The 26,915-nt window shown below is 38.6% G+C and overlaps 1 protein-coding gene across 10 annotated transcripts in view; it reads right to left on the reverse strand.

The window, feature by feature from the left end:
• Window positions 1-26,915, reverse strand: part of ZNF385B (zinc finger protein 385B) — a 510,100-nt gene that overhangs the window by 18,648 nt on the left and 464,537 nt on the right. For all 10 annotated transcript variants that reach the window (XM_072612530.1, XM_072612529.1, XM_072612528.1 and 7 more), the window contains one exon: window positions 23,827-23,989. In XM_072612530.1, coding sequence (XP_072468631.1) covers window positions 23,827-23,989 — 163 coding nt within the window. The remainder of the gene's footprint in view (window positions 1-23,826; window positions 23,990-26,915) is intronic.

Here is a 26,915-nt window from a genome sequence, read left to right on the forward strand (position 1 = left end):
TTGTTTCAAGAATGAAACATTTTATAAAACTAATGGAAAACAACTGATGATAGAAGGCTTCTAAAATGCTATAGTCAGGAATTGCATTTAGATACTATCTTATCTGAGGTCCTACTTTTTAGACTGATTTTCCAGTTATGTTCCTGGGACCCCAAGCTCACCCAGAGTCCTCATGAATTAAAATCTAATTGTATGATAAAACTTCTCTTAGATTCAATGGTTTGTGGTGGATATTATGTTTTGAAAAATAAAGACTTTCAGGGATTAAGAATGAGACAGTAAGTGACACAGTGGATAGAGTATTGGGTCTAAAGTCAGGAAGACTCATGTTCCTGAGTTCTCATCTGACCTTAGACACTTACACACTGTGTGACCCTGGGCATGTCACTTTACCTAGTTTGCCTCAGTTTTCTCATCTGTAAAATGAGCTGGAAAAGGAAATGGCAAACCACTTTGCCAAGAAAAGCCGAAAAGGGGATACAAAGAGTAAAAACAACTGAACAATAACAACACATGGAAAAAGTTAGGGAATGATACTACTGTTTTGAACAAGAATTTCATATGGAGAAACGGTATGGTACACTGGGGGAAAAGCACGGCATTTGGAGGCAGAGGGCCTGCGGCTGAATTCAGGCTGTGTTACTTTCCTCCCTGCGTTACCTTGGGCCAATCACTCTGAACTTTAGTTTTTTTAATTTGTAAAATGAAAAGTTCAACACACTGATTCCTATGGTCCATTCTGACTCAAAGTCCCATTATCCTATGATTCTTAGGAATTTTGTTCTGGGCACCACCAAATAATATCTTGTTTATGCTAGCCACTAAATGTTCTTGAATCATCACTGAACACTGAAACCAAGTCAACAAGTCTATCAAACACCTACTCTGTCTCAGAGACTGGGCTAAGTGCTCACCCATCAAGCTAAAGTCCACTTATGTTAATGAAAATAAATAAATTTCCAAAAAAAGATTCTGGATTGCACAAAAAAGAAAGAGAAGGAATGTTCAAAGGGGGAAAGTTGCATTTATTGGAGACAACGTGCTGTAGCAGATAAAGCACTCAGTTTAGAGTTAAAGCAAGAGGGCTGAAATTCAGGATTGGTCAACTTACTACATATGTGATCTTGGGTAAGTTACATGACTTTTGTGAAATTAATTTTTCTTTTTTATTTGTAAAGTAAGGGGATTAGACTAAATGGTTTCTTCCAAAATTCTTTTCATTTCTAAATCAATAACATATGTATATTTGGAGGTATGTGGAACATTTAAAATTGGTTGAACTGAGATACATTTTAAAGGGACATTTAAAAAATAACTTATCAAACCCTACTGCTGAGAGGCAAAAAGTGGAATCTTTTTCCATGTGAAAGGAAGTACATAATTGTCAAGACTTAACAACAACTATCATTATTACAAAAGATATAATTTAGGCTGTAGTTTTCTGAGGGTTTCTCTTAACTTTAATGGAAAAAAAGTAATAGAGCCTCCTATTTACAATACAGATTGTATTTCATGCGTTGTTATTGTTGTTCAGTTCTTTCAGTCATGTTCAACTCTTCACGACCCCAGTTAGGGTTTCCTTGGCTATGATTCTGGAGTGGTTTGTCATTTCCTTCTCCAGCTCATTTTATAGATGAGGAAACTGAGGCAAACAGGATTAAGTGATTTCCCCTGAGTCACACAGCTAGGAAGTATCCAGGTCACATTTGGATTTGGGATGATGAGTGTTTTTGACTTCAGACCCAGCACTCTATCTGCTGTGCCACCTAGACATCCTAGCTGTATTTCATCTATCATCTGTTAAAAATAAGTCATTGTAAAAGCAATAGACCAATCGGTCAATATTCCCTAAAATCACAGAACCATAGATGACAATGTTTTTCTTTTTCCTTGCAGATATATCCTGAATAGCAAAAAACCTCTCAGCTACTACAGAAAACTTGTTAGGAAATCAACACCGAGATTTCCATAGAAAATCTTTCCTTATTCTAGCTGAGATTAAAAAGGCTCCACTCATCCAATGTACACAATCAATTTTTCTCTTTGTACTTAATATGTGCCAAAAGGAATTAAGCAATTAAACGACTGGTGGTCATATTCTTTACTGCATCCATAAGCACCTTGTCCACTGTTCTCGTTCTCATTCCAAAAAAACAAAGCACTGCCATATTATTCCTTCATACTCATTAAATCAAGTTAGCCAACCTTGATAAGGGATTCAGACAGATTTCTTTGCTGCTTTATTTCCCTACTTTCTGAATAATGAGAAATTAATGGGTGTCAGTCAGAAAACCTACTTCCTAACCAGTTGTGCAGCCTAGTGAGAAATGAGGATGAAAAACCCAGGAGACCCAATACTAGGCAAAAAAGCCCCCCGCCAAAATCCCCCAAATTGCAGGCCTCTATGTATGTAAATTGTGTGCTGCAAGAGACTGGTTAATCCTTTTCTTTTTGTGAGTCTCCTATATTCTTTCTACTTCTGACAGCACAAAAGAAAGAACACCACTGATAGAGATTTGACAATTGAAATTAGCGTTCCAGTAAAAAGTTTAAAAGCTTTGCAGAAGAGTGAGGCGGAAGCTAGGAAGGTATGCAAAAGAATTTCTTTCTTATAAAATGAAATATTTTGAAAACTGACATCAAAATGTTGCTTTGACATCTGGTATTTATTTGGTATTAGGCAGTTTGGTACAGTAAAATAATTAGTGGACAGATGATCTGGGCTTATATGCATACCATTTGTAAAACATTGGGCACACCTGTTAACCTCCTTGGGCCTCAGTTTCCTTGTCTGTAAAATAAGAGGTTGGATTAAAAGGCCTCTGAAGTCCCCTGTAGGGCTAGTTCTATGACCCTATGAGCCACCCAAATGTTTATGGATCACTCTAGTATCTTTTCCAAGAAAATTCCAAAAATGGGGTCATGTAGAGTTGGACATGAGTGAAATGACTTAAAAATAAAATTGTATCCCCAGTGCTTAGCACAGAGCCTAGCTTTTAGTAAAACACTTAAAAAATGCTTGTTGACTTGACAGCTCAGGGAACATACATTCCAGCATTGTTAATACTGCAGAGAATAGTTATAGCTATGCAGAAATAACAATAATAAAACAGGCACCCAGAAATTCACTGGACATAGTATAAAATCCACAAAAACAGCCACCAGCTAAATCCATGGCCTCAAGTATCTTTATGCAGATGTTAAAGCATGGCAAACTAATTAAGGAAGCAAGTCTGACTTCCCAGGGATCTCAGGGCTCCTCAAGGGCATGTCTTACTCCAAATGGCCAGGAAAGGTAAAAGGGAGATGGCATAGTGGAAATGTTTATTTACAAGATAGATTCACATGAAGAAATTCAGGAAGGAAGGAAGAAACATTGTGGAGGGAACACGGTGACAATCAATGGTGAAAGAGATACAAGTGACTTCATCACTGTGACATCTAAAAAATGCTGAGAGACATCGTTTTGGGGTAATTTATTATTTTCTTAATAAATCTAGCATATTACCAATAAAACGGGTCAGTAACACTTCAAAAGCCAAAGACCAACCATGGCAGTGGTCTCACAGTTTATATACCTTTAGAAGAGCGAGTTTTCCTGAAGGTAGCAATCAGTTCTGATTGGTTAAAATTAACAAGAGAGAATGAATATTACAATGAGAGGTGGACTTTTTTCCAATGAGGAGTTGGGAGAATGTAACTTATTATGTCATTTACTTCTAATTACCCCCAGTCTTAGCCAATTTAAAGAATTTATCTCCACCTAAACCTGTATAGAGCACAATGGGGCATTTCCACCTGGGTGGGATCTAAACATTGAGGAGAAAGTTAATTCAGTCTCATTATGTCCTTCAGAGACTGAGCCTTGAAATGAGGACTCTGGGGGGAAAAGGGGGAATTTTGGATCTCCCCAAATCATTGGTTATTAATAATCGTTTCTCTCAAAATAGATCAGAAGTTTGGGAAAGAGATCAGAGACCTGACATAGAGCATAAAGTTGTAGGGATGGGAATGTCAATTATCCAAACATCTGCTAGAGCTCTGCTGCCTAAGGCAGAGCCGCAGCTCAGGATTCCACACACTGCCTTAATGATAATTTTATTATTCAAAAGGCAGAAGATGCAACCACTGCTACAGGAGCTGACTCAGATCTAAAGCAGAAGTAGGTTTCAGCAGGAGAAATGAGGGGAACCTTGGTGAGAAAGTGACTACTCCATCTTAGAATTTGTGATAGAAAAAGAGAGGGAAGTCTTGTAGGCTGAAACACCCTAGATTTTGGTAGAAATTCCAGAGGGATCAAAGAAATGTTCAGTAGGATGCAGGGTCTAATATTTTGAAGGGAAAGTTGAGCCAAAAGGGATAGAAAGTGTACAACAATGAAATTCTGAAGATTCAAGCAGAAATTATTCACTAATCAGGAAAAAGGAGAGCCAATTAGATAGTCCAGTTGTAGAGACAAGGGCATTTCATCAACAAACTCAGATTTTGAAAAGACTTGTAGCGAAGATGTGTGAAATCCAAACAGCTGAAAATGGATATAAAAGAATAGTTTAGTCCAATAAGAATTACATTGAGATATGCTAAATCTCATAATAGGCTGAGCTCACAAGGAACCTGAATGACAACTGAGAGAGGGGAACATAATTGGTTTGGAAACAAGAGAATTGGAAATGGGATAAGACCAAGATCCTAGATAGAAAGATGATAACAGGTAACTAAGAGAAGAAAGGATTACTTAACTCTTATTTTGCTTCTTTTTCTCCATCAATGAGAATAGCCTTAGTATCAGGAAGGACAGAAGAAAAATGGGGATAATCAAGGACCTAACAATCAATTCTTCATGAGTTCAAGTTACCAGACCCAAATAAACTACACACCAGATAACTGAAAGCCCTGACACATATGAGCGATGAGCCACTGTCAGTTATATTTGAATGACTATAGTTAAAGGAACATAGACCACAGAACTGGAAAAGGGTAAAGGTTGTTTCAATTTTCATAGGAGAGGGGGGAGGGGATAGAACAAGAATTTATTTAGCACCTAGTCAAACATTTAGTTCATTCGATTATTACACAACCCTAAGAATCTTCATTTTATAGTTGAGGAAACTGAGGCAACAGAGGTTAGGTGATTTCTCCAGTCACACAGCTAGTAATTATCTGAGGCTGGATTTGAACACAGGTATTCCTGATTTCAAGCCCAGCATACTTTTCACTATGCCTCAGAATTATGGAGAATAAGGTCTGCAAATGATAAGACCAGTAAACTTGACAACTTACAAAGTTCCAGAATGTTTAAAATACAGTTAATGTCCATTTAGAAAAGAATGTGCTGTTCACAAAGAGCTAGCAACATTTCATCAAAAACACATCATGCCATACTGATGTTATTGATCAGGGAAATGCTGCAGATACAATTTACCTAAATTTTGGTAAAGCATTTGAAGTCTCTTATGTTGCTCGTAAGCACAAGATGGAAAAGTCAAGGTTAAACTGCAGTAGGATGATTTATAACATGTTGAATGTCTCTACCCAAAGAGTCATCAAGTGCTCAGTGTTAACTTGAAAGGAAATCTCTAGTGGAGTGCCACATGGATCTTGCCCTTGACCTTGTCCTATATGACTTTTTTAAAAAATCACTTGAATAATAAAGATCCAGATGGTGTACCTGTCAAATCTGTAGACAACACCAAGCTAGGAGAAATCGTTAATATATTGACTGGCAGTGTGGATACAAAAGGATTTGAAATATCTTGTAATCTTGCACCAAGTTGAATATGATAAAAATTTAATAGGGATAAATGTAAAGTCTTACAAAGGGGGTTCAAAATATCAACATCATGAGTGTCAGATGGGGGATACAGGATTAAAGATCTTTAATGAATTCCAATCTCAATAGAGTCAAAATTATGATATGACAGCTGGAAAAGCCACTGTGATCTCTATTATCTAGACAGACATAACATTGAGGATTATGGAGATGCTAGTTCCATTGTACTATACTCTGGTAGGAAAACAACTGGGATTTAGTAGGAAATAAAGTCAAGTTCACTGGACCATCTTTTCTACATTCCATCGCTTTCCCTTTTGAAAACTGGGACATGGCTACTTCAACAGTTCCATAACATTTCCAATTGGATTTAGATTTATGTTATTCATTTTAGGGTTAGAGTTAGGATTTTAGGAAGAAAAATGATGAGCTGGAGACACTTTGGTGATATGAAGGACCACGATATCATGCCATATGAACATCGGATGAGGAAAAAGAACATTTAGGGAAAACATGGGAGAAGGGCTGGCACATGGAGACTTGTGAGGCTTGGCTCCAGAGTAACTAGCAGAAGTGATAGACAGATATTTCAGCATGGTGTATATGAACATTTTCTAAAAATTTGGAGCTGTCCCCAGATAGAATGAATTGGCTCAGAAGATAGCAGATTCTGTTTCCCCAGTGTTCTATAAGCAAAGAGACTAACTGACCATTTGTTGGATTTGTTATAGAATGGATTGTAGGAATGAGTAGGACTGCCTAGATTGGCCTCTGGGGTCCATTCTAACTCTGAAATTTGGTGGTTTTGAAAATCTTTTGGCATGTCTAAGAGGTATTACTTTACAAACTCTGAGGTTCTAGAGTTGTACAGAAGAGGAAGAAGAGAAACTACATCTTTTCAATTGATAACCTTTTATTGCAACAGTTGGTACACCTGGTCCCTTTATGGAATGGATTTGTTTCTGAGAAAGTTGTACAGCAAATAAACTTTTGAAATTGCTTCATGATTTAAGGCAGAGAGGAAATTTGCTAACTGAAAAAGGATATATCTGTAGTATGTCCTTAAGCAAAATGAATACTCCTTTTGTAAAACCAACAATTATGCTACTATTTAAGTTTTCTGAAACCTGTTGCATAGCCAGGAGCCTTTCGGGAGAAATGAAAGAAAGACTTTGTAATATTCCAGATTGAAGGTTTCTGTCTTTCTTTAACTGCTTGAGGGGACTCAGGCTGATACTCAACTGAGAAAAGAACAGTTCTACAAATGCCTGAAGAGACTAACAGACCTACTGGGGAGCAAGAAGGGAATAAGACAGGTTGGTGTGAAGATGGCATGTCCAGAAACCCCAACCAAGTTAGAGGCCCACTGGCAAACTAAAGACATTCTGGAAGACTGTTAATCAGAATGGTGAATGAATGAATGAATATGAATGAAAAAGCATTTATTAAGTACTGATTGTGCCAAGCACAAGGGTTCAAAAATAAGCAAGCAAGATAGTCCTTGAGTGCAAAGAGCTTACATTCTAATAGGGGAAGACATCAGATTAAGATAAACTATAAAGGTGGACAGTGGGTGGGGTTTATAGGAGGGCATGAGTCCAGTGGAAGGATATGAGTGCGGGGACACGGCTGGAGGAGGACCAGGAAGGGTGGGGTGGTCCAGAAACTAGACAACTAGATAAGCTGACAGCTTGCTGATCAGAGTCCAGGACTCCAGAAGTGGGGAATTTGAATCTCAGTGAGTGGAGAAGGTCAGGCAGGGTGAAGATAGCATGGTTACCTAGGGAATGAGAACTATGAGAAACTGACAAATGGAAAACAGAGAGGAAGGTTTAACCTGGAAAAAGGTGGGATCGTTCTTTCTCTTTGCTTTTATTTGCATCCCCAGCACTTAGCACAGTGCCAGGCACAAAGTGCTTAATAAATCCTTGTTGACTTGACTAACTAATGTACCACCTTGAGCATTTTATGTTTCTCTCTACAGATATCCATCATGCATTGCTGTATTATCCTCCAGGTATCTTGGAATTTTTAAACTTCAGAGATTGTCAAGTTCCCTAACTTAGAATCATATGACAGCACTGCATAGGTACCTTTTTTCTTCTTTTGCATCAAATTTTGCTTCTTTTGGGTCAGGTAGGCACTGTTCTGCAATGGAGTCACAGGCTCTGAGCTACAAGCCTTACTACTGCATGGCCTTGTCACTTACTACTTGTATGACCTTGGGAAAAATCACTTAACTTGGCTGGGTTAATTTCTTTGTTTAGTGTTCACTTCCCAACAAAAAGACCTTGTTGTTTTTCATTTAAGAGATATAACAAAAGAGTTACTTTATCAGAGAAAGCCATCTTTATTTTTCTCACATTTTTCTCGCAAATACTACACAGATGAGCATATCTAAAGAGATCATAGGTTTATATTTATAACTGGGGGATATACTGCTTTGGCTGTTATAACACGAGAGGGTTGGATGAGATAAACTTGAAGGTCCTTTGGATAACATGCATGATCTGATCCTATGATTCCACTCACCAATTAATTGACAACTTCTCTTTCTGAGAGGGGCAAAGGGGATGGGATGGAGGAGAAGCAAGAAGGTAATATTTAAAAGTTTTTTATTCTTTTCTTTTGGTTTCTTATGGAATTATTTCTTCCTCTCTGGAGACTCTTCAGTTTCTATGAGTTGGAAAATAATAAAGTTATTACGTAAGTCCTATCAACATCTATCTCCTCTTGCACAGAAGCCTAGCCTATGTTTACAGCATCAGTGATTGGAGGCTACTTCAGGGAGGAAGCCCAATATAGCACGTAACCTTCCATTTGCTACAACAATTTCCTTCAGGATTCAAGCTTCTCGTGTCCCATATGAACAACAGGCTTTGGGCTACCCTAGAAACTCCTCGTCACGGTGAGTGTTCCCACTACTCCGGAGAATCACTTCTATTCCCACTGAGCTTCTAATTCTTCAAATTAGTAACCGGCTAACAATTTGAAGTACTAGAAATTAGCAAAAACTCAACAGCTCCTCTGGGACATACAAAGCCACATCTTAAAAAAAAATCTCACACCTATCCTAGACACTCCACCCACAGAGCAGGAGGATGACTGTGCTTACCTGCTCTGGTCTGTGCTGTGTCTGCTTGTTTGCTCATTTTTGGTAGGCAGTGTTTGTATGCTCTCTCCCCAACAAAATAACTTCATCTGCTATAAAGCTTTTATACTTTAGGATGAATTTTAAATATTCCTTCCTTTAACCTCATCTCTAGCATAGAATAACAGGCTGTATTTTTTTGTTAGGGGAATTTCAGGTACAAGTAGGTAGCTGGGAGAGAGCCTGAGAGGGTAAAAATCCTTCCAGGTATCACCAAAATCACAGGCAGCTACTTAACACTTTGCCTCTGTGTAACACTGGCCCTAAACCATAAAGACTGTCCCAAAAATCTTAGTGCAGCTCAGAGCTCAAGTGATGCTTGAGATATTCTGGGACAGCTAGGTAGTACAGTGTATAGAGTGCAGGACTTGGAGTCAGGAAGACTCATCTTCCTGAAATCAAGTCTGGTCTCAGACACTTCTTAGCTGTGTGACCCTAGGAAAGCCATTTGATCCTCTTTGCCTCAGTTTCCTCATCTGTAAAATGAGCTGGAGAAGGAAATGGCAAGCCATTCCAGTATCTTGGCCAAGAAAACCCCAAATGGGGTTTTAAGAGTAAGACTGAAATGACTCAACAGCAGGAACAAGAAAACAGTCAGTTTTAAAATATTAACAATTGGGAATTTGAGGGTGAATAATCCCATAGAAAATAATAAGGAACACATGCCAAAAAAAAAAAAAAATCCTACAAATTCAGATGTGGAAATGTTTTTAAAAGTTTCTCAATTATCTACCCACCTCAGTTCAAGCCAAGATAATGTAAATATAGCAATGTTTAATTTATGGTAGAAGCAAAGGAAGTTGTGTTTGGCATCACTGAAGGGTTTGTTGGGGGTGATTCATGACAACATCTGCCACCATGTAATAAAAGACAATTTGACCATACATTATGACTAGTGACATAATGAGGCATATACTGGGGGATATGTTGCCTTGGCTGCTGTGGATTATATCAAAAATCTTATGAGAGTGTTGCTAACTTATAAACTAGCAATTAATCCTAAAATGAAAGAGTAAATGCAGTATGAAATTGCAGAACTATTTTAGAGTAGCCTCTGTTATTCATGCTGGTAGGTGGTGGATGCCAGACCACTGTGGATGTGGAATTGCTAGCTCATTCTAGACAACTCAAATGGAGCTTTGAATAGCTCCCACCATTTGGCAGATGTGGAAAATGAGGCACAGAGCAGTGATGCACCCACCCATAACCACAAGTGAGGTCAGTGGAGCAGTAGAAGCCAAACCCGGTTTCCTTGATTCCTAATCCACTTCTCTATTTACTACTCTATGATACGTAAAATACTCTACAAAATAATATCATAATCCAATCTTACCCTATTCAATTAATTCTATCTCCAAATCACTGGTACCATGTCTCTGGCTGAAAGATAATTGTTAGACAGCCCTCCCTCAGTATTTATTGCCTGTGTGACTTTGAAGAAATCAGCTCTGGGCCTTAGTTTGCCCTTGAGTGGATTGGTCTAGCTAAACTCTAAGGTCCCTTGTAGATAGGTGGCACAGTAGACTGAGTCTTGGGCCTGGAGTCAGGAAGACCTGAATTCAAATTTTACCTCAAACACTTGCTAACTGGTTGACCTTGGGCAAATCATTTAACTCCTGCTTGCCTCAGTTTCCTCATCCGTAACAGCTAAAGCAGTATATTATCCCTCAGTTATATGCTTAATTATCTCAACTGTCACAATGTATGGTCAAATTGGTTTTTATAATATACTGATTATATAGTGCCAGATATTGATATGAAATGGGGTTAATAATAATATCTATCTCCCAGGGTGGTTAGGAAGATCAAATGAGATAGTAACTGTAAAATCACTTAGCACATACTAAGCATTATGTTAGCTATTATTATTTTTAAATCTATGATCTCTTCAGATATGTTCATCTGTGTAATTGCTAATGTGAGAAAAATAAAGATGGTATTCACTGTTAAAAGTGATTCTTTTATTATATCACCTCACTTAAATTAAAAATAACAAGGCCTTTTTGTTGGGAAGTGAACACTGAACAAGGAAAGGTGATGAGTTTTAGTGGTTCAAAGCAGAGTCTGGCCTGTGCAAATGCTGCTGAGTAAATCTCTATCAGTCTCCAGTTCGGACCCATACCCTCCCCTATTCTTTCAATATCCAAGCCAGTCTGGCAGCCAGGCCTCATCACGTTGAGACTTTGTGGCCCATGGAACTGTCTGCCAAGCCTCCTCTCTTACGTCCTTGTAGTATTTTGTAATTGGTTACAGGCTGCCAGCTTCATGGTCAGATAAAAGAATAGTCTGTCTAATTATCAATATTTCAAAAATGGGCAGGCTATGTCAGTTCCCTGGCACATGTCAGCTGGCCTGTCAGATACCGCAGGAGAGTACAAAAGAGCACTTGTTTGGCAGGGTTTGATCTAGCGAATGGCTTTCCACTAATCTGAGTATTTCCCCCCCTGTATCGGTTCAACACAGAAATAATATTTTGACTTCCTTGGGTTTTTTGGGGGGGTGGGGAGGTTTTCTTTGTCACTAAAAGCGGTAGAACATTTCATTCCCGAGATGCATTTATAATGGAAAAGATAACACGCCATTCATATCACTGAAATCAAGCCCCACAAGGCAAAATTCTGTGCAACTCACAGAATTATGGGAGTAATTCCCATAGAGATTCCGAGGATGAAAATAAGATCACAAAATGTCCCACAGGGAATATCAGCCACAGTCTAGCAAAAGTGATAGATGTGATCTTGCTCGGCAAATAGTGAGCCATGCAACTCTATATACCAAGGAAACAGATATTTTAAATGGTAATTGATATCATATTTTATCTGTGCTATGTGTAATATATTTAATACAGGTAAATAATTTTTCAGGGCTATCACTTAGGGTTCTCAGGAGACTAGAGCAAAGTCCATGGAATGAATGCCATGCACTGAAGCCAAACTCCTGTGTAGGACTGAGCAGCTATTTTGTTTAAACTTGTTTGTATCTCTGTTAACCAATGAAAGCAAATGCCACACCAAGAGAGATGAACTTTTTTTTCAGAAGGGAAAAATGGTTGTTTTGCTACAACATAAGCCTGAGATGTCATTCTAAGATGTCCCCTCCCCCAAAATGCCACTGGGCCAGAAATTCAATGATAATTTGAAGTCACTGAGACAAAATAATCTGTTATGCTATAAATGAAGCATAATACTATGGTTTATTTTATTTCAAACTGAAGAGAAGATAATTCCTATATTTTTGAAATATTCTATTAATAGAATTAGTGTGGCATTAATAGATAGAGGGCTGGAATTAGTAGCAAAGAGAGCTGGGTTCAAGTCTCACTCTCACATACTAGCTGAGTGACCCTGACAAATCACTTCAATTTCTCAGTGTCTCAGGTAACTTGCTATATGAAACTTCAATTCACAGGCTACAGTGAAGGGAGTGGCCCCTAAAGGGAGTTCCCCACACAGAAGAAGTCATGGATCCAAACCAATTAATAGAAACCCAGTATAATAAAGGGGAAAAGTCACAGAACTTTTAGAACAAATGAAGTATAATTTTATAGTTACAATAAATGAAATAGCATCGTAGAAACATTTTCATTAAAAATGCTTAAGATATGAAAAGATTTGTCATTTAAAAGGTAAACTTAAATTCTGGAGAAGTAGATTTTAAACTCCTTGAGGGCAGGGCCCTGGTTTTATACTACTCTGTATACTCCTAGTGCCTAGCCTGGTATCTGGTACATAGTAGTAGGTTTCTTAATAAATGTTTATTATATCACCTAAAACATTCAGCAGGCCCTCCATAGGTTGGAATAGATCTTGGTCCTCAAGAGATATTAAAGTAAACAAACCAACCCAAAAAGCAGTGACCATATTGACATAAATCACTCAGCAGAAGTCACCACACGGCAAGACTCTGATCTTGGCTTCAGGGCATGTGAGGTGATACATCTAAATACCTAATTCTTTCATCTCCTAATAGCCCTTTTATAAAATGTAGAAGTGTTATATATAAACACAACTATTGAAGTAAGTGTTACTTTTAAAATAAAAGTCTTCAGATTAGCTGCTAACAGAGGCAAAGACACTTATGGGGAGAAAGTTCAAGGTTTTCCTTTTAGTAGAATTTGCAGTTGCCTTTCAGCATGTCAATCACACCTGGAGGAATGCATCATTTAGTAACAAATACTAGGAAACAGTTTGTAAGAAGGGCAGAGACCAGCAGTTCAGATTTGGCATTATTTCAGAGCACTGAAAAATGTTGTCAGATTTTTGGAAGTTTCTAAAAGATGGGCTGCACTTGACTGCATACATGTCCGTAGCCTTGCCTGGCAGGACTTCCCCCTTGAATTCAAGGTACAGGGGGAAAAAGATGCTGACAGTTCCATTTTTAAAAAATCGATTCTGAGAGTCTTAATGATGAATGTACAACTCACAGAGTGTGGGCTTCAGAATAATGGTCTATTTTCCTCAGACAGATGGGGCTCATTTACGTTCTCTGTGATTGCGTACCAGAAAGAACTTCAGACTTAAGATGTTTGCCATAAATATGTTTAATCTATAGTCTTAAGAGGGGATACTAAATCTCTGCTTCTCAGATTTGGATAGATGCATGCCAAATTTATGATGTTTCAATGTCTATAAATGACATTGGCACTACCCAAGCTGAAAACTGTCTTTTCTTCTGTACAACAGCACAAGGTCCCACTGCAGTTGAGAGAAAGGAGGGAAAAGCCACTGAGTAGACCTTGCTTTTTAACTGATGGAGCATTCAGCATTTAGCTGAAATGGGAGGGTGTCATTTAGAAAACTTGGTATCATTTTTAATAGCATATAAAAATATGAAACACTTCAGGGAAAACATAAAAATGATGTGAGGATCCTTGGCAGAAAGAAATTTCCCTCAGAATAGAAATTATCAACCTTTACTGAGAGAGTAGCCCCCACCAAAACCATAAAATCTTAAATGAATGCATTTCATGATAATCAGGTTTGTTTGCTAATTGATAACTACTCTATAATGTAATCTGACAAACTTTTCTTTTTAAAACACTTGTTTTTCAAAGTTATGAGAGTAGAATGGTACACAGACAATTAAATCTTTAGGACCGAATTACAGAAAACCTTTTAAAATAAGATATACATTAAGAGAAAGCATCAGCATGACTGATAGTCTTCAAGGCTAGAAAGATCTGGGTTTCAGCCCCACTTCTGACCTGCTCTGTCTGTGTGACCCTGGGCAAGGTCTGAGCCCCAGAAAGCTCTTCAAAGCTATAAATTTCAGAGCAAGTGATGACCTGCATTGGTAGAAGAAAGTTCTCTAGACCAATGAGATCACAGATACGGTTTTTGGTTATTTTTTTTTTTAACCTTCAAAATAACTTTCTCTTTCTACCTTAGAGCAAGGCTTAGAAAGAATGCTGAATGCTGAGTCAGGGGGACCTCAGTTGAAATCCCAGTTTTTTCATTTACTACCTGTGTGACCTTGGACAAAGCCACTTAAGTGCTCTAAACTTATAAATGTTAGGAAATTCTGGGAACAACTGAGCTAGCTGGGGATGCTGATTGCTATTTCTTGCTGATGCCTCTCCCCAGGACTTTCTAGTCTTCCAAGGTATTGCCATCTAGTAGCTTCAATGGCTGCCCTATAGTGTCAGGAGTCTAAACCATCTTGTAATTTTGTGAGTGTGATGGTAGCACCTGGCTATGCACAAGTGGGCAAAACTTATCCCCCACTCCATCCCCACTGCCTTTGCATTCCACCTTACTGTGACCCTCTGACAATATCTGAAGCACTTTAGTTCTGCTAAAGTCCTCTATAAAGTTCCTCTATAAAGTTGTCCACTGCTGCTCCTACGCTCAATCACACCACTTTCCTGCCTTAATCCTGGACAAACATCAGGCACAGACAGAAATCAATGAGCAAAATACAGTCAATTGTGACAATTGTGAACTTGGACAGCGGAGATCTGTCATTTTGAATTTCCAATTTACATTTGTCAATGAACCATAATGAAGATATAGGGAGGCATGGGGAAGATCAAGTGTGATGTATTAGTGGGAGAAAGTGGTTCAAGAGTCAACAACCTTTCACCTCTTTAGTCCAGTGTTGCTATTTATACAGAGCAGAGGGTCTGATGTTGTAAGGTCAAGACGGTTTCTTTACCATAGTCTCTCAAACCCTTTTCCATTTGAGTAAGTAGATCCCTAGGGAGATGTAGTTCAGTTGGGGAGGCGGGGTATAATAAGACCTGAGAACTGAAATGGTTTTCTGACCATAAGTTAGTATACAATTGAACTGAGACCCTCTAGGGTAGACAAGAGAATCAGTTCAGAGTTTAGCAGTTCATGGAAACAATTCTCAGAGAAGCAGTTAACAGAGTTCCAAGAAGAGTTCAAAGGACAGCACAGTCCTTTTTCTGCTTAGGCTCAATGTCTTCTGATACAGACTTGATTGAGAGGAAGAACTTCTATGACGCTGGTTGACTTGATGGGGAAGATGGTAGCAGACAGCTTAGCAGTGACTGGCTAAGAAAACCAATGAAGCTCTCTAACTGTGGGCTGACAATGCTGGATAAAGATGGCAGAAGCCAAGTTGTGGGAGTTTCAAGGATAAGAATGGGGATGGGGATGGGGATGGGGAGGGGAGGGGCAGCACCACAGATAGTGGAGAGTGGAAGAGGGAGAAGGTTCAGCAGAGAGCAGCACAATGGCATTTACCAGAGGATATCAGCAGTTTGGTAGTGTTGGAATAAGCACAAGGTCCTTTTTTTTTTTTGGATGGGTGGGTGGGGGGAATGTTATACCATTATTTTAATTAAACTGTTCTTTAATGAAAATGCCTTTATTATGCCTGTCTTCTATAGCTGACCAGTAAAACATAATGGTAGGAGATTGTGACCTATGATTTGGAGAGGTCTCTGACTTATAAAATACCTAGAATGTGGGATAGCAGATTGGGGGTGCCTTCTGGGGTTACAAAGATATATTAAAAAAATCAAACCTGCTAGAAAGGATGTCTAACTACCGGACAAAAGGCTTAATCTAACAGTCAAAAATTATAGATAAAAGTTCATAAGAATTAACAGAATAATCCAAGTATTATCTTCATTTCCTACATGTAGTTTCTTTAAAAAGGAACCTAAGTTTACCAAGCAGGCAGAAAGGATTGTTTGGTTTCAAATTTGATCCTAATGCTTTCCATGAAAACTGCTTTAGGATATTTGTACTTATTTCTCAATGTTTATGTTCCATGAGTGGAATGTGCAGAAGGCTCTATAAATTTTATTATTAATTACATTTGTAAATATTTCAATAGCATTTAGGATTACTGCATTTGTTCCAAATTAGAAGGAAAGTGATCCAAGATGTGCATTTAGCTCTGAATATATATCTGCACGTTTAAAATAGGGATAGCCTTTTCCACTCCTGATATCCAACTATTTTTTAAAAATGAATTCAAATGCAAAAAGCCTATGAACATAAGGTACCAGGTAAAATAAACATTAACAATTGCAACCATGCGATTATGTTATCTACATTTACAAAAAAACCAGGTTTTTTTCTCAGGCCCTGCATGTTGTGACTCTGTTATATGGAGTTACATTGCTGTCACAACATAATAATGAATTTGGTCTTTGGGACATGTGTTATTGCAATAGTGTATATTAACAGTACCATATGTTATGGCACTTGGACTCTAAGGAAAAATTCAAGTAAAGGGTTTATGGGCAAAATGTTATAGCAATTTTTCAGGAAGCTAGCCAAAATATTCTGAGTTTAGGATTCTACCTCCTTCATTATGCACCTTTCTGCTTATGTACAGGTCTCCTAACTACTTAAAAAGAATTAGAAAAAAACCCTAACTGGTCATCTCTCCCTTTCTTTGCCTTTTATACAAGAAGACTCAAGCCTCCCCTCGTTTCTACACTGCTGGATGGATACCCTGCTTTCTTATAGACTTCTAAAAAAGATGACATCATGATTTCACCAGCCAACACTTTCCACTTTTCAAGCTAATTTAATTAACAATAGTTACTGTACTTTAAATTCATTTTCTCTCTCCCTCATCCACCATCCTGAGATCTGCTCCCCCTTGTGAATGTCAGGCCTATATCTTCAATTGTGTTGAACATCTCCAGCCATGTCCAATAGGATCTCAAACATGTCCAAAATGGAATTTGTCATCTTCACTCCCTGTCCTTTCCTGACCAGTCCCTCCTCCCAAACTTGACCATTTATGTTGATGTCACTACCATCCTTCAGAAACCTAGCTCATCATCTTTTATTTGCCCTTCCCTCCACCCCTCTAATGCAACCACACTTGCCAAATCCTAACCATTCTAGCCCTAATAATATCATTCAGTCTTTTTCTTCTGGCATCTCTCAAAGCTGTTTGCTTGTACTTAGTTGTGAAGAGGAACAATGGCATGATGGGTGGTGTCTTGACATGGTCATGAATGAGAATGACTTCTTAGGATATCCATTACGTCATCTCCCTAACTATGACCACTTGACTGGCCCATCTACTTTCTTTTCCCACTACCTATTTCCTCAAAGATATTACTTATATGCCTCTTCTTACATGGAAGAAGGTGGTCAAGGGAAACATATTGCATCCAGCTTGCACCCACAAAGTCATGCTTTTAATGATTTCAGCCCTGGCACAAGAAATCCATCAATTAAACACAAATGTTGTCTGGGCAGTGATATATGGTTGTAGATTTTAGCATACTATATTCTACTCAGAATTGAAGCCTCTAAGCTACTCAGAGCTAAAACATCTGGATAAAATGTGTGATATTCCATCCCAAACATGGATGTTTGGAAAGGTCCAGATGTTTGGAGTCAGAAGGGCAAAAAATCCAGCTAATGGAATTTTCTACTTTTCATCCAAAAGTTTTGGCAGCATATGGCTACTGTCTGAGTCTAACAACAGGGAATTCCTCATAGGAAAGGGGAAAGACTAGTGTTAGGGGAATTAAAACACAAAACAACTGCTACTCAATGCAGAATTTAAAGTGTGACTGCTCAACTTATTTTTTTTTTTTGGCAATACTAAGACATATACATAATATAGTTTTCTTTGTCATCTCACATATTTTATCTTATGCATTTAAAGACATTTTTCTGAAAAGGGGTCTGTAGACTTCACTTAACAGATGCAAAAAAAAAAAAAAAAGTAAACAACTTCCAGACTTGAGGGAAATTTGCATTCTGGAATAAACTTGACCAACACTTTAGTAAAACCACTTTTTTCCAGGATCATATTTCCCCCACACTCCTGGAATTTTTGTGGGAGAGTCTTCCCATCTTTTGCTCATTGAAAACTGGATTTCTAATGTGATATAACCCATTACCAACATCTGTGACCGGGACCGAGCATTCTGAGATTTAAAGATTAAGGAGTCTGTGGTCCAAGGTGGCAAGTGTTGCTTAGCCTGGATTTTCAATTTTATGCACTGAAAAGCATAGCCTCTCTTACCACTCATTTGGACAAATTTATTAAAAAATACAGGTGGAGATTTTTATGCAGAAAGTGATACCTAGCCAAATGTAGTGCATAGGAAAACAAACAGCACTTATTTTTAAATGGTATCATTTGCTAATACATATAGTACAATTTCTCTGCTTCATATGATGGAACAACATTTTAAAATGTTTCATTTGTATTAATGTTTTATGGAACTTAAATGAAAGAAGAAATAATACATGCATAGGATTATAGAATGACAGCTAGAAAGCACCTTAGAGGACAGACATCAAGTGCAACCCCTTCAGAAGGGGGGAAACGAAGACTAAGAGGGGGTAAATGACTTCCCTAGGGTCTCATAGCTATTAAGTGTCTGAGCCCACATTTGAACTCAGGTCTTCCTGACTCCCAAGTCCACTTCCCCACCTATTCTCTTTGTTCATATGCCACTTTAAGGTTTGTAAAGCACTTTACTATCAATGACTTGGTAAGATAAGTAGTAAGTATTATGATCACCATTTTAGAAACTGAGGCTCAAGAGGTTTAAGTGACTTGTCTCAGCTCTCAGGTAGAATTTAAACCCAGGCCTCTTGCCTTCCTTTCTATTAGTCTTTATTCATCACTACCTGATTTATTCTGATAACTCAGGAAATAAGAAATCAGGCTAGAAAACATTGAGAACTGAAATGTTCTACGCAACGGGGATAAAAATACCATAAAACAAAATAAACTCCACTAGCAAGGGGCTACCATCCTAATAGGCAGATAACAAGGGGATATATAAGTATACAGAGAACAGATATAAAGGAAATAAATACAAAACAGTCAAATACTCTTTAATTGGGAAGTAGGGCATCAGGAAAGGTTTCATATAGAAAGTAATGCTTCACCTGCCTCTTGAAGAAAGAGTGAGATTCTATGGGGAGAGAGGGCAATCCAATCAGGAAGGATGGACAGCAAAGTTATCAAATAATTAGACAGTTTCAAAGTTAGAAAATATAGGTTGAAAAAACACTAAAGATAATATATATTGCATCTAGCTCACAGAGAACCAAGATTATTGCCAAGTGACTGAGGCCAATCCTCTGATACTGTCTTTTGCTTTTTTTTCGGGATCCCTAGCTCTTACCACTGTGCCAAGCACATAGTAGGTGATTAATAAATGCTTACTGACTAATGCCATAGAAACCTAGTTTGGGAAGCACGGTATTAAAAGTAACATTTTATGCATACTTAAAAAGTATGCATAATTTTAGTGTAGCAGATTGAGCACCAGTTCTGGAGTATGAAGGACCTGAGTTCAAATCTGGCCTCGGAGATTACTATCTGTGTGACCCTGGGTGAGTAACTTAACCTCACCTGCCTCAAAAAACCCAGTTATTCTAATTCATACCTGTCTTCTCCTCTACCAATGGTGAATCAACCAACCAAGCAACCCTTAGACTTGTGCTGCTGCTCTCCTTCCTCACCCCAGTCTTATAGAATCCTTTCCTTCATTCAGTACAGTTCAAGTACCACCTTCCCCAGAGGTTCTTAACCTTTCTTGGGTCATGGAACCCTTTAGCAGTCTGGTGCAGCTGAGGACACCTTCTCAGAACAAAATTTTTAAATGCATAAAATAAAATGTATGTGAAATCAATTATGTTGAAATACTCATCATGAAAGTTCATGGAGCCCAGGTTAGCTCTTGTTACTTGAAGCCTTTCCTGATCTGCCCATCCATTAGTGTTCTCTTTCCCTCCCCCCATACTGATTTTTATTTATTTTGTATAAATACATACATGCATGTATACACATGTATACATATATATGCACACACATGTATGTGTGTGTATGGCTTCCAATATATTATAAGCTCCTTGAGAACCAGAGACTGTTAACATCTTTGTATCCTCAGCGCTTAGGACAGGATAAGTTCTTAATAAATGCTTGTTGCTCGATTTTCTTATCTTTGTCTCAAGCATTGCTGTACTTGACGAAGAATATGTACCTGATATTTGCCAGAGAATGGTAGAAGAAAATACTGTACGTGTAAAGTTTTACTTCCCCTTTCTCAGGTCCTGCCTCTCCTTATCCATCCATCCATCCATCCATCCATCTGTCGTCCATCCATCCATCCTTCCAACCATCCATCTATCTACCTACCTATCTATATTATACATACATGCATGTGCACACACATAAAAACATACATGTACACATCCATAGATACAAGGAGCTTGTCAATATGTGCATGTATGTATTTATATACACATAAGTATACATGAATAGATATATACTGCATACATGTATAGATCTACAGGTGTGCATATGTACCCACATATACATTGTATATGGGTAACATGAATATATGTACTCACACACGTATATGTCTATATGTGTGTATGTGTACTTATGTATATATGTGGAGAGAGAGAGAGAAAGAGAGGGAGAGAGTGAGAAAAAAGGGCAGGAGAGATGCCCCTAATCTGAGGAAACAAGGGTCCAATTTCATATGTATTTGGTAGATAAGGTAAGGTATAGTGAACCTTTTTAAAGTTTCCTTTCCTTGGTACTAATCCCTAAATTTGGCTTCCTTCCCTTTTCTTTCTCCTCTCACCCAATTTCGTCTCCTTTTAAAAACATTTTCCATGCTCTAATTGCTCTTCCTCTGCTCAGGCTGCCTCAAAAGGCAGTGGATTTCCCCTCATAGATCTTTTACAAAAGGCCAGACATAGGACCTCTTGGGGGGGGGGGGGCAGAGGAAGAGCCAGGGAGGATGCTATGGAAGGGGTTCTTGTTCACCTCTGGGTTGGACTCAATGGCCCTGACGTCCTTTTGTTAAAGGTTTTATAATCTTTTGTTAAGTCCTCTCTCTTCTGCTCATTACCTTGCATTCTATCCCTGTCTCAAATCCAGATGCCAGGCAGTTATCTACAATTTTTCTGTGGACGTTGACATCTCAGAGTTCACACACAATTCCTCTCCGCCATCTCCCTGGATTGGCTATTAAGCCAGAGGCTCATGTGAAAAAGTCTGTACTTTTTCCAATTTCTGGAATAGCACAAACCAGTATCACTTTAATTGTTTCCCCTGAAAGACCCGCTGAAGATGAGAAGCATGATCCAGACAATAACTCCATTGACAGTGACCTCTTTCCTTCAGAATCTCACAGGAGACAACACTGTCCGTTGGTAAACGCAATGATATGAGAGACAGAGCCCAGAGGCCCTGCTCTACAAGACTGTATGACCTTGTACTGCTCCTCATCTTCCTTTTGTGTAAAATAATAAAGACGACAACTTATATTTATATAGAATTTCATGGTTGCAAAGTACTGGACTTATATATTATCTCATCTTACTAGCTATGTGAGCCTTCATTTACAAATCTGTAAAATGGAGATAATAGTACTCATACTATCCTATGTCATAGATCTCTAAGTATTAAGAAATCAAAGAAAAATGCTGTTATTCCACTAATGATAGAAAGCAATTATTATTCTTTAAATTCTACTTAGAGTGAATTCTTTCAAGGTTTTCAAGCTTCTTGAGGTTTATCTGCAAGGTGATGATAGTAGGATTGGTTTTTAGGCATGGCATCTCTCCATGATGACTGAATACTTAGCTCTGTGCCTAGCATGTAGTGGGTGCTTAATACATGTTTACTGACTGACTGACTGATTGACCATCTCTGAAGTTGTAGAGAGGCTGGGAGCTGTGCTGCCAGAGGAAACACCCATGGGAAACAAGACCACAGACCCTTGAAGTACTTAATGAAGAGTGTCAGGAACCAACACTCACTGGATCCAATCAATAATGGTCCCCTTACCTTTGTCATCCTGGAGCTCCCGAAGTCAACTCAATTAGTTCCTTATCCACAGTCCTATTGCTGCCATTCAAAAAGGACCCTAAACCTCTATCTCTATTTGAAATAATGCTGATTGCAGAGCTGTCAGAGCCATTACTAGTTTATCCAAGAGCTTAACAAGGAAGTCAGTTGAAAGGGAACAGAGCACAAGCAATATGGAAACACCTCCATTTTAAAAAAATATAAGTGATCAATTGAAACAAAAATGACCCATCCATCAGGCACAGGCTTATGGGAATGGGAAAAGCCTATTAAAATCCAATTTCATAGTGCCTATGTGCTAGGAAACCTGGCGCTTTATCCCTATTTGCACTGAATCTTTTGGATTTCACACTTCTCAGTAAATATGAGTTGGTCCATCCTGGACTTTTGAACATTACCTCTCTTAAATTTGAACACATCAAAGATTTTATGCTATAGATAATAACATAGTATAGATATAGAGCTCTACATTTCAGATAATGGGAAAAAACTGTTTTCCACAAGACCACAAAAAACTTGAATTAGTACTGGACAGAATGTCCAGTTCTTAAGATTCTAAGTGCCAGCTGGGTGTAACAGAAAACACATAGGACCGGTGCCTTGGGTACTGTTCTCTACTTTGCCTCTAAATAGCTGTGTAAACTCAGGCTAAGTCATTTCCCTTCTCTGGGTTTCAGTTTCATCTGTAAAACAAAGGAAGCAGATGCGATGATCTCTAAGGTTTACAGAGATACAATACACAATCTTATATGGAATCTCATAGGCAATTCTTTGAAATCCCACAAAGATATAGCTCACTCTATCCATTTAGCCAGGATGCTGTCTCTCAAGGATCCTACACTGAAGCAAATGCACTTGGCAATTCCTTACCCCCAATTCTGGGGCAAATCAAGCACTAAATGGACTGGCAAAGAGAGGTGAAATTTGTTTAATTTTCTTTGAATCCAGTTTCTGTCTTGCTTTGGATCCCCTGCAGGAGAGAGGGCTGCATCTTTGCTAAATTTCTAAGAGTCTGAATTTCTTAAACAGTAAATAAAACTAGTAACTAGACTTCAATTCTGTGTCCCTTGATCTTAAATAAAAATTGCTGTGCATTAGAATGTCAGGCCAATTCAGAGCATGTATATGTGTCTACTTACATAGGAATTTACATTCCAACATAGTATATACACATGCATGATTTTATTTCATAGACTTTCAGAATTTAACTAGTGGCAGGAACCTTAGAAATAAATCATCCACTTTAACCCTTTCATTTTTACAGATGAGGAAACTGAGTCACAGAGAGAGTTGCAGTTACTTGCCAAAAGTCACACAACCAGTTAAGGGCTGGAGCTGAGACTCCATCAACCCCATGCTTTCTGACTCCAGGTCCAGGGCTTTCTCCATTACTCACTCCATCATCTTCCCATAGGGAATGAATGGTCTTCTACTGTCTGACACAGATTAAAAAAAACATTGAGATGTTAGACAGTAAACAAAACCCTTCCTGTGAAGGAAAACATATTAATACTTACACAGACAAATCGTGGACAGTAACATGCAACAACTCAGGAAAACAAACAGAAAGAAACGAGAACCACGAAGAATGTAAAGAACCAAAGCTGTCATTGACCTGATTTGTCAGAGCTGTTGCCTGTGACTGGCGGGATGGAGCAGCTGGGATTAGCCTTTGCGCTGTCCTTGGAAGAACCAGCCTTTTGTTTATTTTTCGATGCCTCAAGCGCTTTGACCTTCTTGGCATGCTTACTTCCTTTGTAGTGGGCCTCGGCCTGGCTCTACAAAGGAGAACAAATCAGGCTCATTGTTTTTGCTACTTTCCATACACCACAATGGATGATAATGTAGGAAAAAAAAAGACGCTTTCAATAATAGGCACCAATAGAAGTTTAGAATTCGTTTTACATGAGTGTAAGGTAGCAGACTTGTATCTTATTTCAATCAATCAATGAATAAATAAACATTTATTAAGCCCCTTATTATGTGCCAGGTGCTGGAAATATGAGGACAAAAAAAAGGAAACATTCCTTGTCTCAACAAGCTTGTACATTGTAAGTTACATTGTAAGTTACATTGTAAGTTCCTTGAAGACAGGGATCGTCTTTTGTCTCTTTTTGTATTCCCAGCACATACCACAGACTCTGGCATATAGTAGGTGCTTAATAAATGCTTATTGATTGATTTGATTGGTGATGTTTCCATGCTTGGGAGATCTCTAATTTTTCTGGTGCTGAATGGGTTGATGGGTCACTGACACAGACTGCAATCTCTCTATACATACCCAAGAGATGGTCTTCATTAGCTGGTATATATATCTCTCCCTTAAATCATCACCTGGTGGCCAATCCCTTGATTATAAATATACACTTCATCACTAGGATCATACTGTTTATTTACTGTGGGCCTCTCCAGCTTAAAAGGACTTGTCCCAGTTTGCTATGCTCATACTGCTTTTGAGAAAGAAAGGTATTCACCATCCCTTGCTGAGGAGGACTGGGGAGATTTTCATGCAGTGGGGTTCTTTACCGAGCATAGAGCACCCATGTCTGCTTCCCTGAAGGATTTAAACATCTAGGAAAAGGGAAAAACAGGATGGGCCCTAGGCAAAACTGTGAAGTAGGTGAATCTGTCTTTGGGATCCATTTTATCTCTCTCTGGCTGCATTTCTCCCTGTTCTTTTACTGCCACAGTGGCCTCAAACTGTCTTTCAGCAGGCTGCCCCAGGGCCAGAACTGCCATGCTCCTCTGCCCAGATGTTCTTACACTCTCTTCTGAACCTTTTCAATTTGGCCCTTCTGCCCCTCTGTTCTCAGTCAAAGCTGACCTGCTCTGAGTCTAAACCTCCCAGGACTTTACTGTAATCATAAATTAATAAATTTAGCTATTAAATCAATTAAACATTAAAGTAAACAAAATGATTATGTGTTATTCTCCCAACTGTTTGATAGAAGTGGCCATCTAGTTCATAGATAAAAAACCAGAAGTTATAAAAAAAAAAGAGAGAGATGATCCTGGGGTTTCTAAGTTGGATGAAGAAAGAAAAAAAAGGCAAAGTTATCCTGAAGCTCATTTCTAAAGGAAGCACGGAGAGAACTATGACTTCCCTCCTAGATCAAAGAGAAAGGGATAAGATCAAAGGAAAATGCTGATAAAATCTCCATAATGGGAAATAAACAGCAGGAGGCAGAGAAAATATTTAATGGACATTTGAGAAATTCCCCCCTGACCTAAGAAGACTATACTTCAGTAGTGAGTGCTGATTTGCAGACTGATAAAAAAAATACATATATTCTCTGCAATTGCATTTCCAATATACCAGGGAAGAAAATATGGGCATTTTGATTTGGTATAACAATAGTGGTAAAATGCAGACTGGGATATAGAGTCCATTAGATATCATGTATTGATTAGATATCATATATTGATTAGATATCATATATTAGCACAACTTAACTGCACTGATTTTCTTTATATCTGCAGTATGCAAATGTACATCCATATACGTGATGATGCTTCTGGTTACTAATCATTTAGTTCAACAAGCATTTACTGAAAACTACAGTAGAGAATATTCTGTGTGTGTGTGTGTGTGTGTGTGTGTGTGTGTATGTGTGTGTGTGTGTGTGTGTGTGTGTGTGTCTAGGTACCACTGGATTGTGGGGATAGTTAGGTGATAGCTACAAAAGAAATAGGAAGCAGCATGGAATAGAGAAATGAGCAGTAATTTTAGAGTCAAAAGATGTGTGGGTTCAAGTCTTACCTCTGGTACCTCATGTCTGAAGAGTAAATTATAATCTCCCTGGACCTCAGTTTCTTTATCTATAAAATGAAAGGACTGGTCCAGATGGCTTCTGGGGACCCTTCCAATTCTACATCTATGGTCCTATGGTTTATCAGTCACAGAACCTGTCCTTGAGGAAGTCATAAAATAAGTGGTCAGACAACGATAATAGACAGAATGAGAAATGCCATGGAGGATAATTTATCGGCAAGAACCAGCTAATCTAGAATCTGGGAGTTCCTCAGTTTCCTCATCTGTTGAAGAACCTCTAAGTTCCCTTCCAGCCCTGCATCTTACGAACCTCTTGAGTAAAGCAGTAGTCCTGTCAGAGGAGTCTTAGCTAAGGAAGGGTACCTACAGCAGAGAAGTTTTGAGCTGGGGTTCAAAGGAGAAGATCCAAATGATGGGGTGAGGGAAGGTATTTCAAGTAACAGGGATCATCCATGCAAATTCCAGAGATGGGAGAGAGCAGATAAATATAAGTGCTTTGGGGGGAAATGAGAGGAGCTAGAGAATGAGTCATGTTAATAATGGAAGACCTTGATCAGCAGGCAGAGAAATTTAAGATTTGATGCGTTGGGTGGGAGAATTCATAATGGGAATTATCTTTTGATGAAAATTTTTACTCGAGTGACATTATACTTCTGGAAAGAGGACAAAGAGCTAGTCTGGGAGCCAGAAAGACCTGACTGGGCTCAGGTCTCCCCTCTGAGACCTGTAGGTTCATGACTTTGGAAAAAGGCAGTGCTTCAGGCAACTCTTTGACCCTGTTAAATTGCAGGTAAGGAAGATACTGCCCTGTGTTGTTTGGAAGAGGGAGATCTCTACACCATGAAACCATAGGTCTCGTCTCCAGCCCCTCTCCCACATCCCTATTCTTCTAGCAACTCTCCATAAAGTGTTTTGGAGGGAGCAAGAGCAAC

This window comes from Notamacropus eugenii, chromosome 5 (genome assembly GCF_028372415.1).
Source record: "Notamacropus eugenii isolate mMacEug1 chromosome 5, mMacEug1.pri_v2, whole genome shotgun sequence".
Lineage (NCBI taxonomy): Eukaryota > Metazoa > Chordata > Mammalia > Diprotodontia > Macropodidae > Notamacropus > Notamacropus eugenii.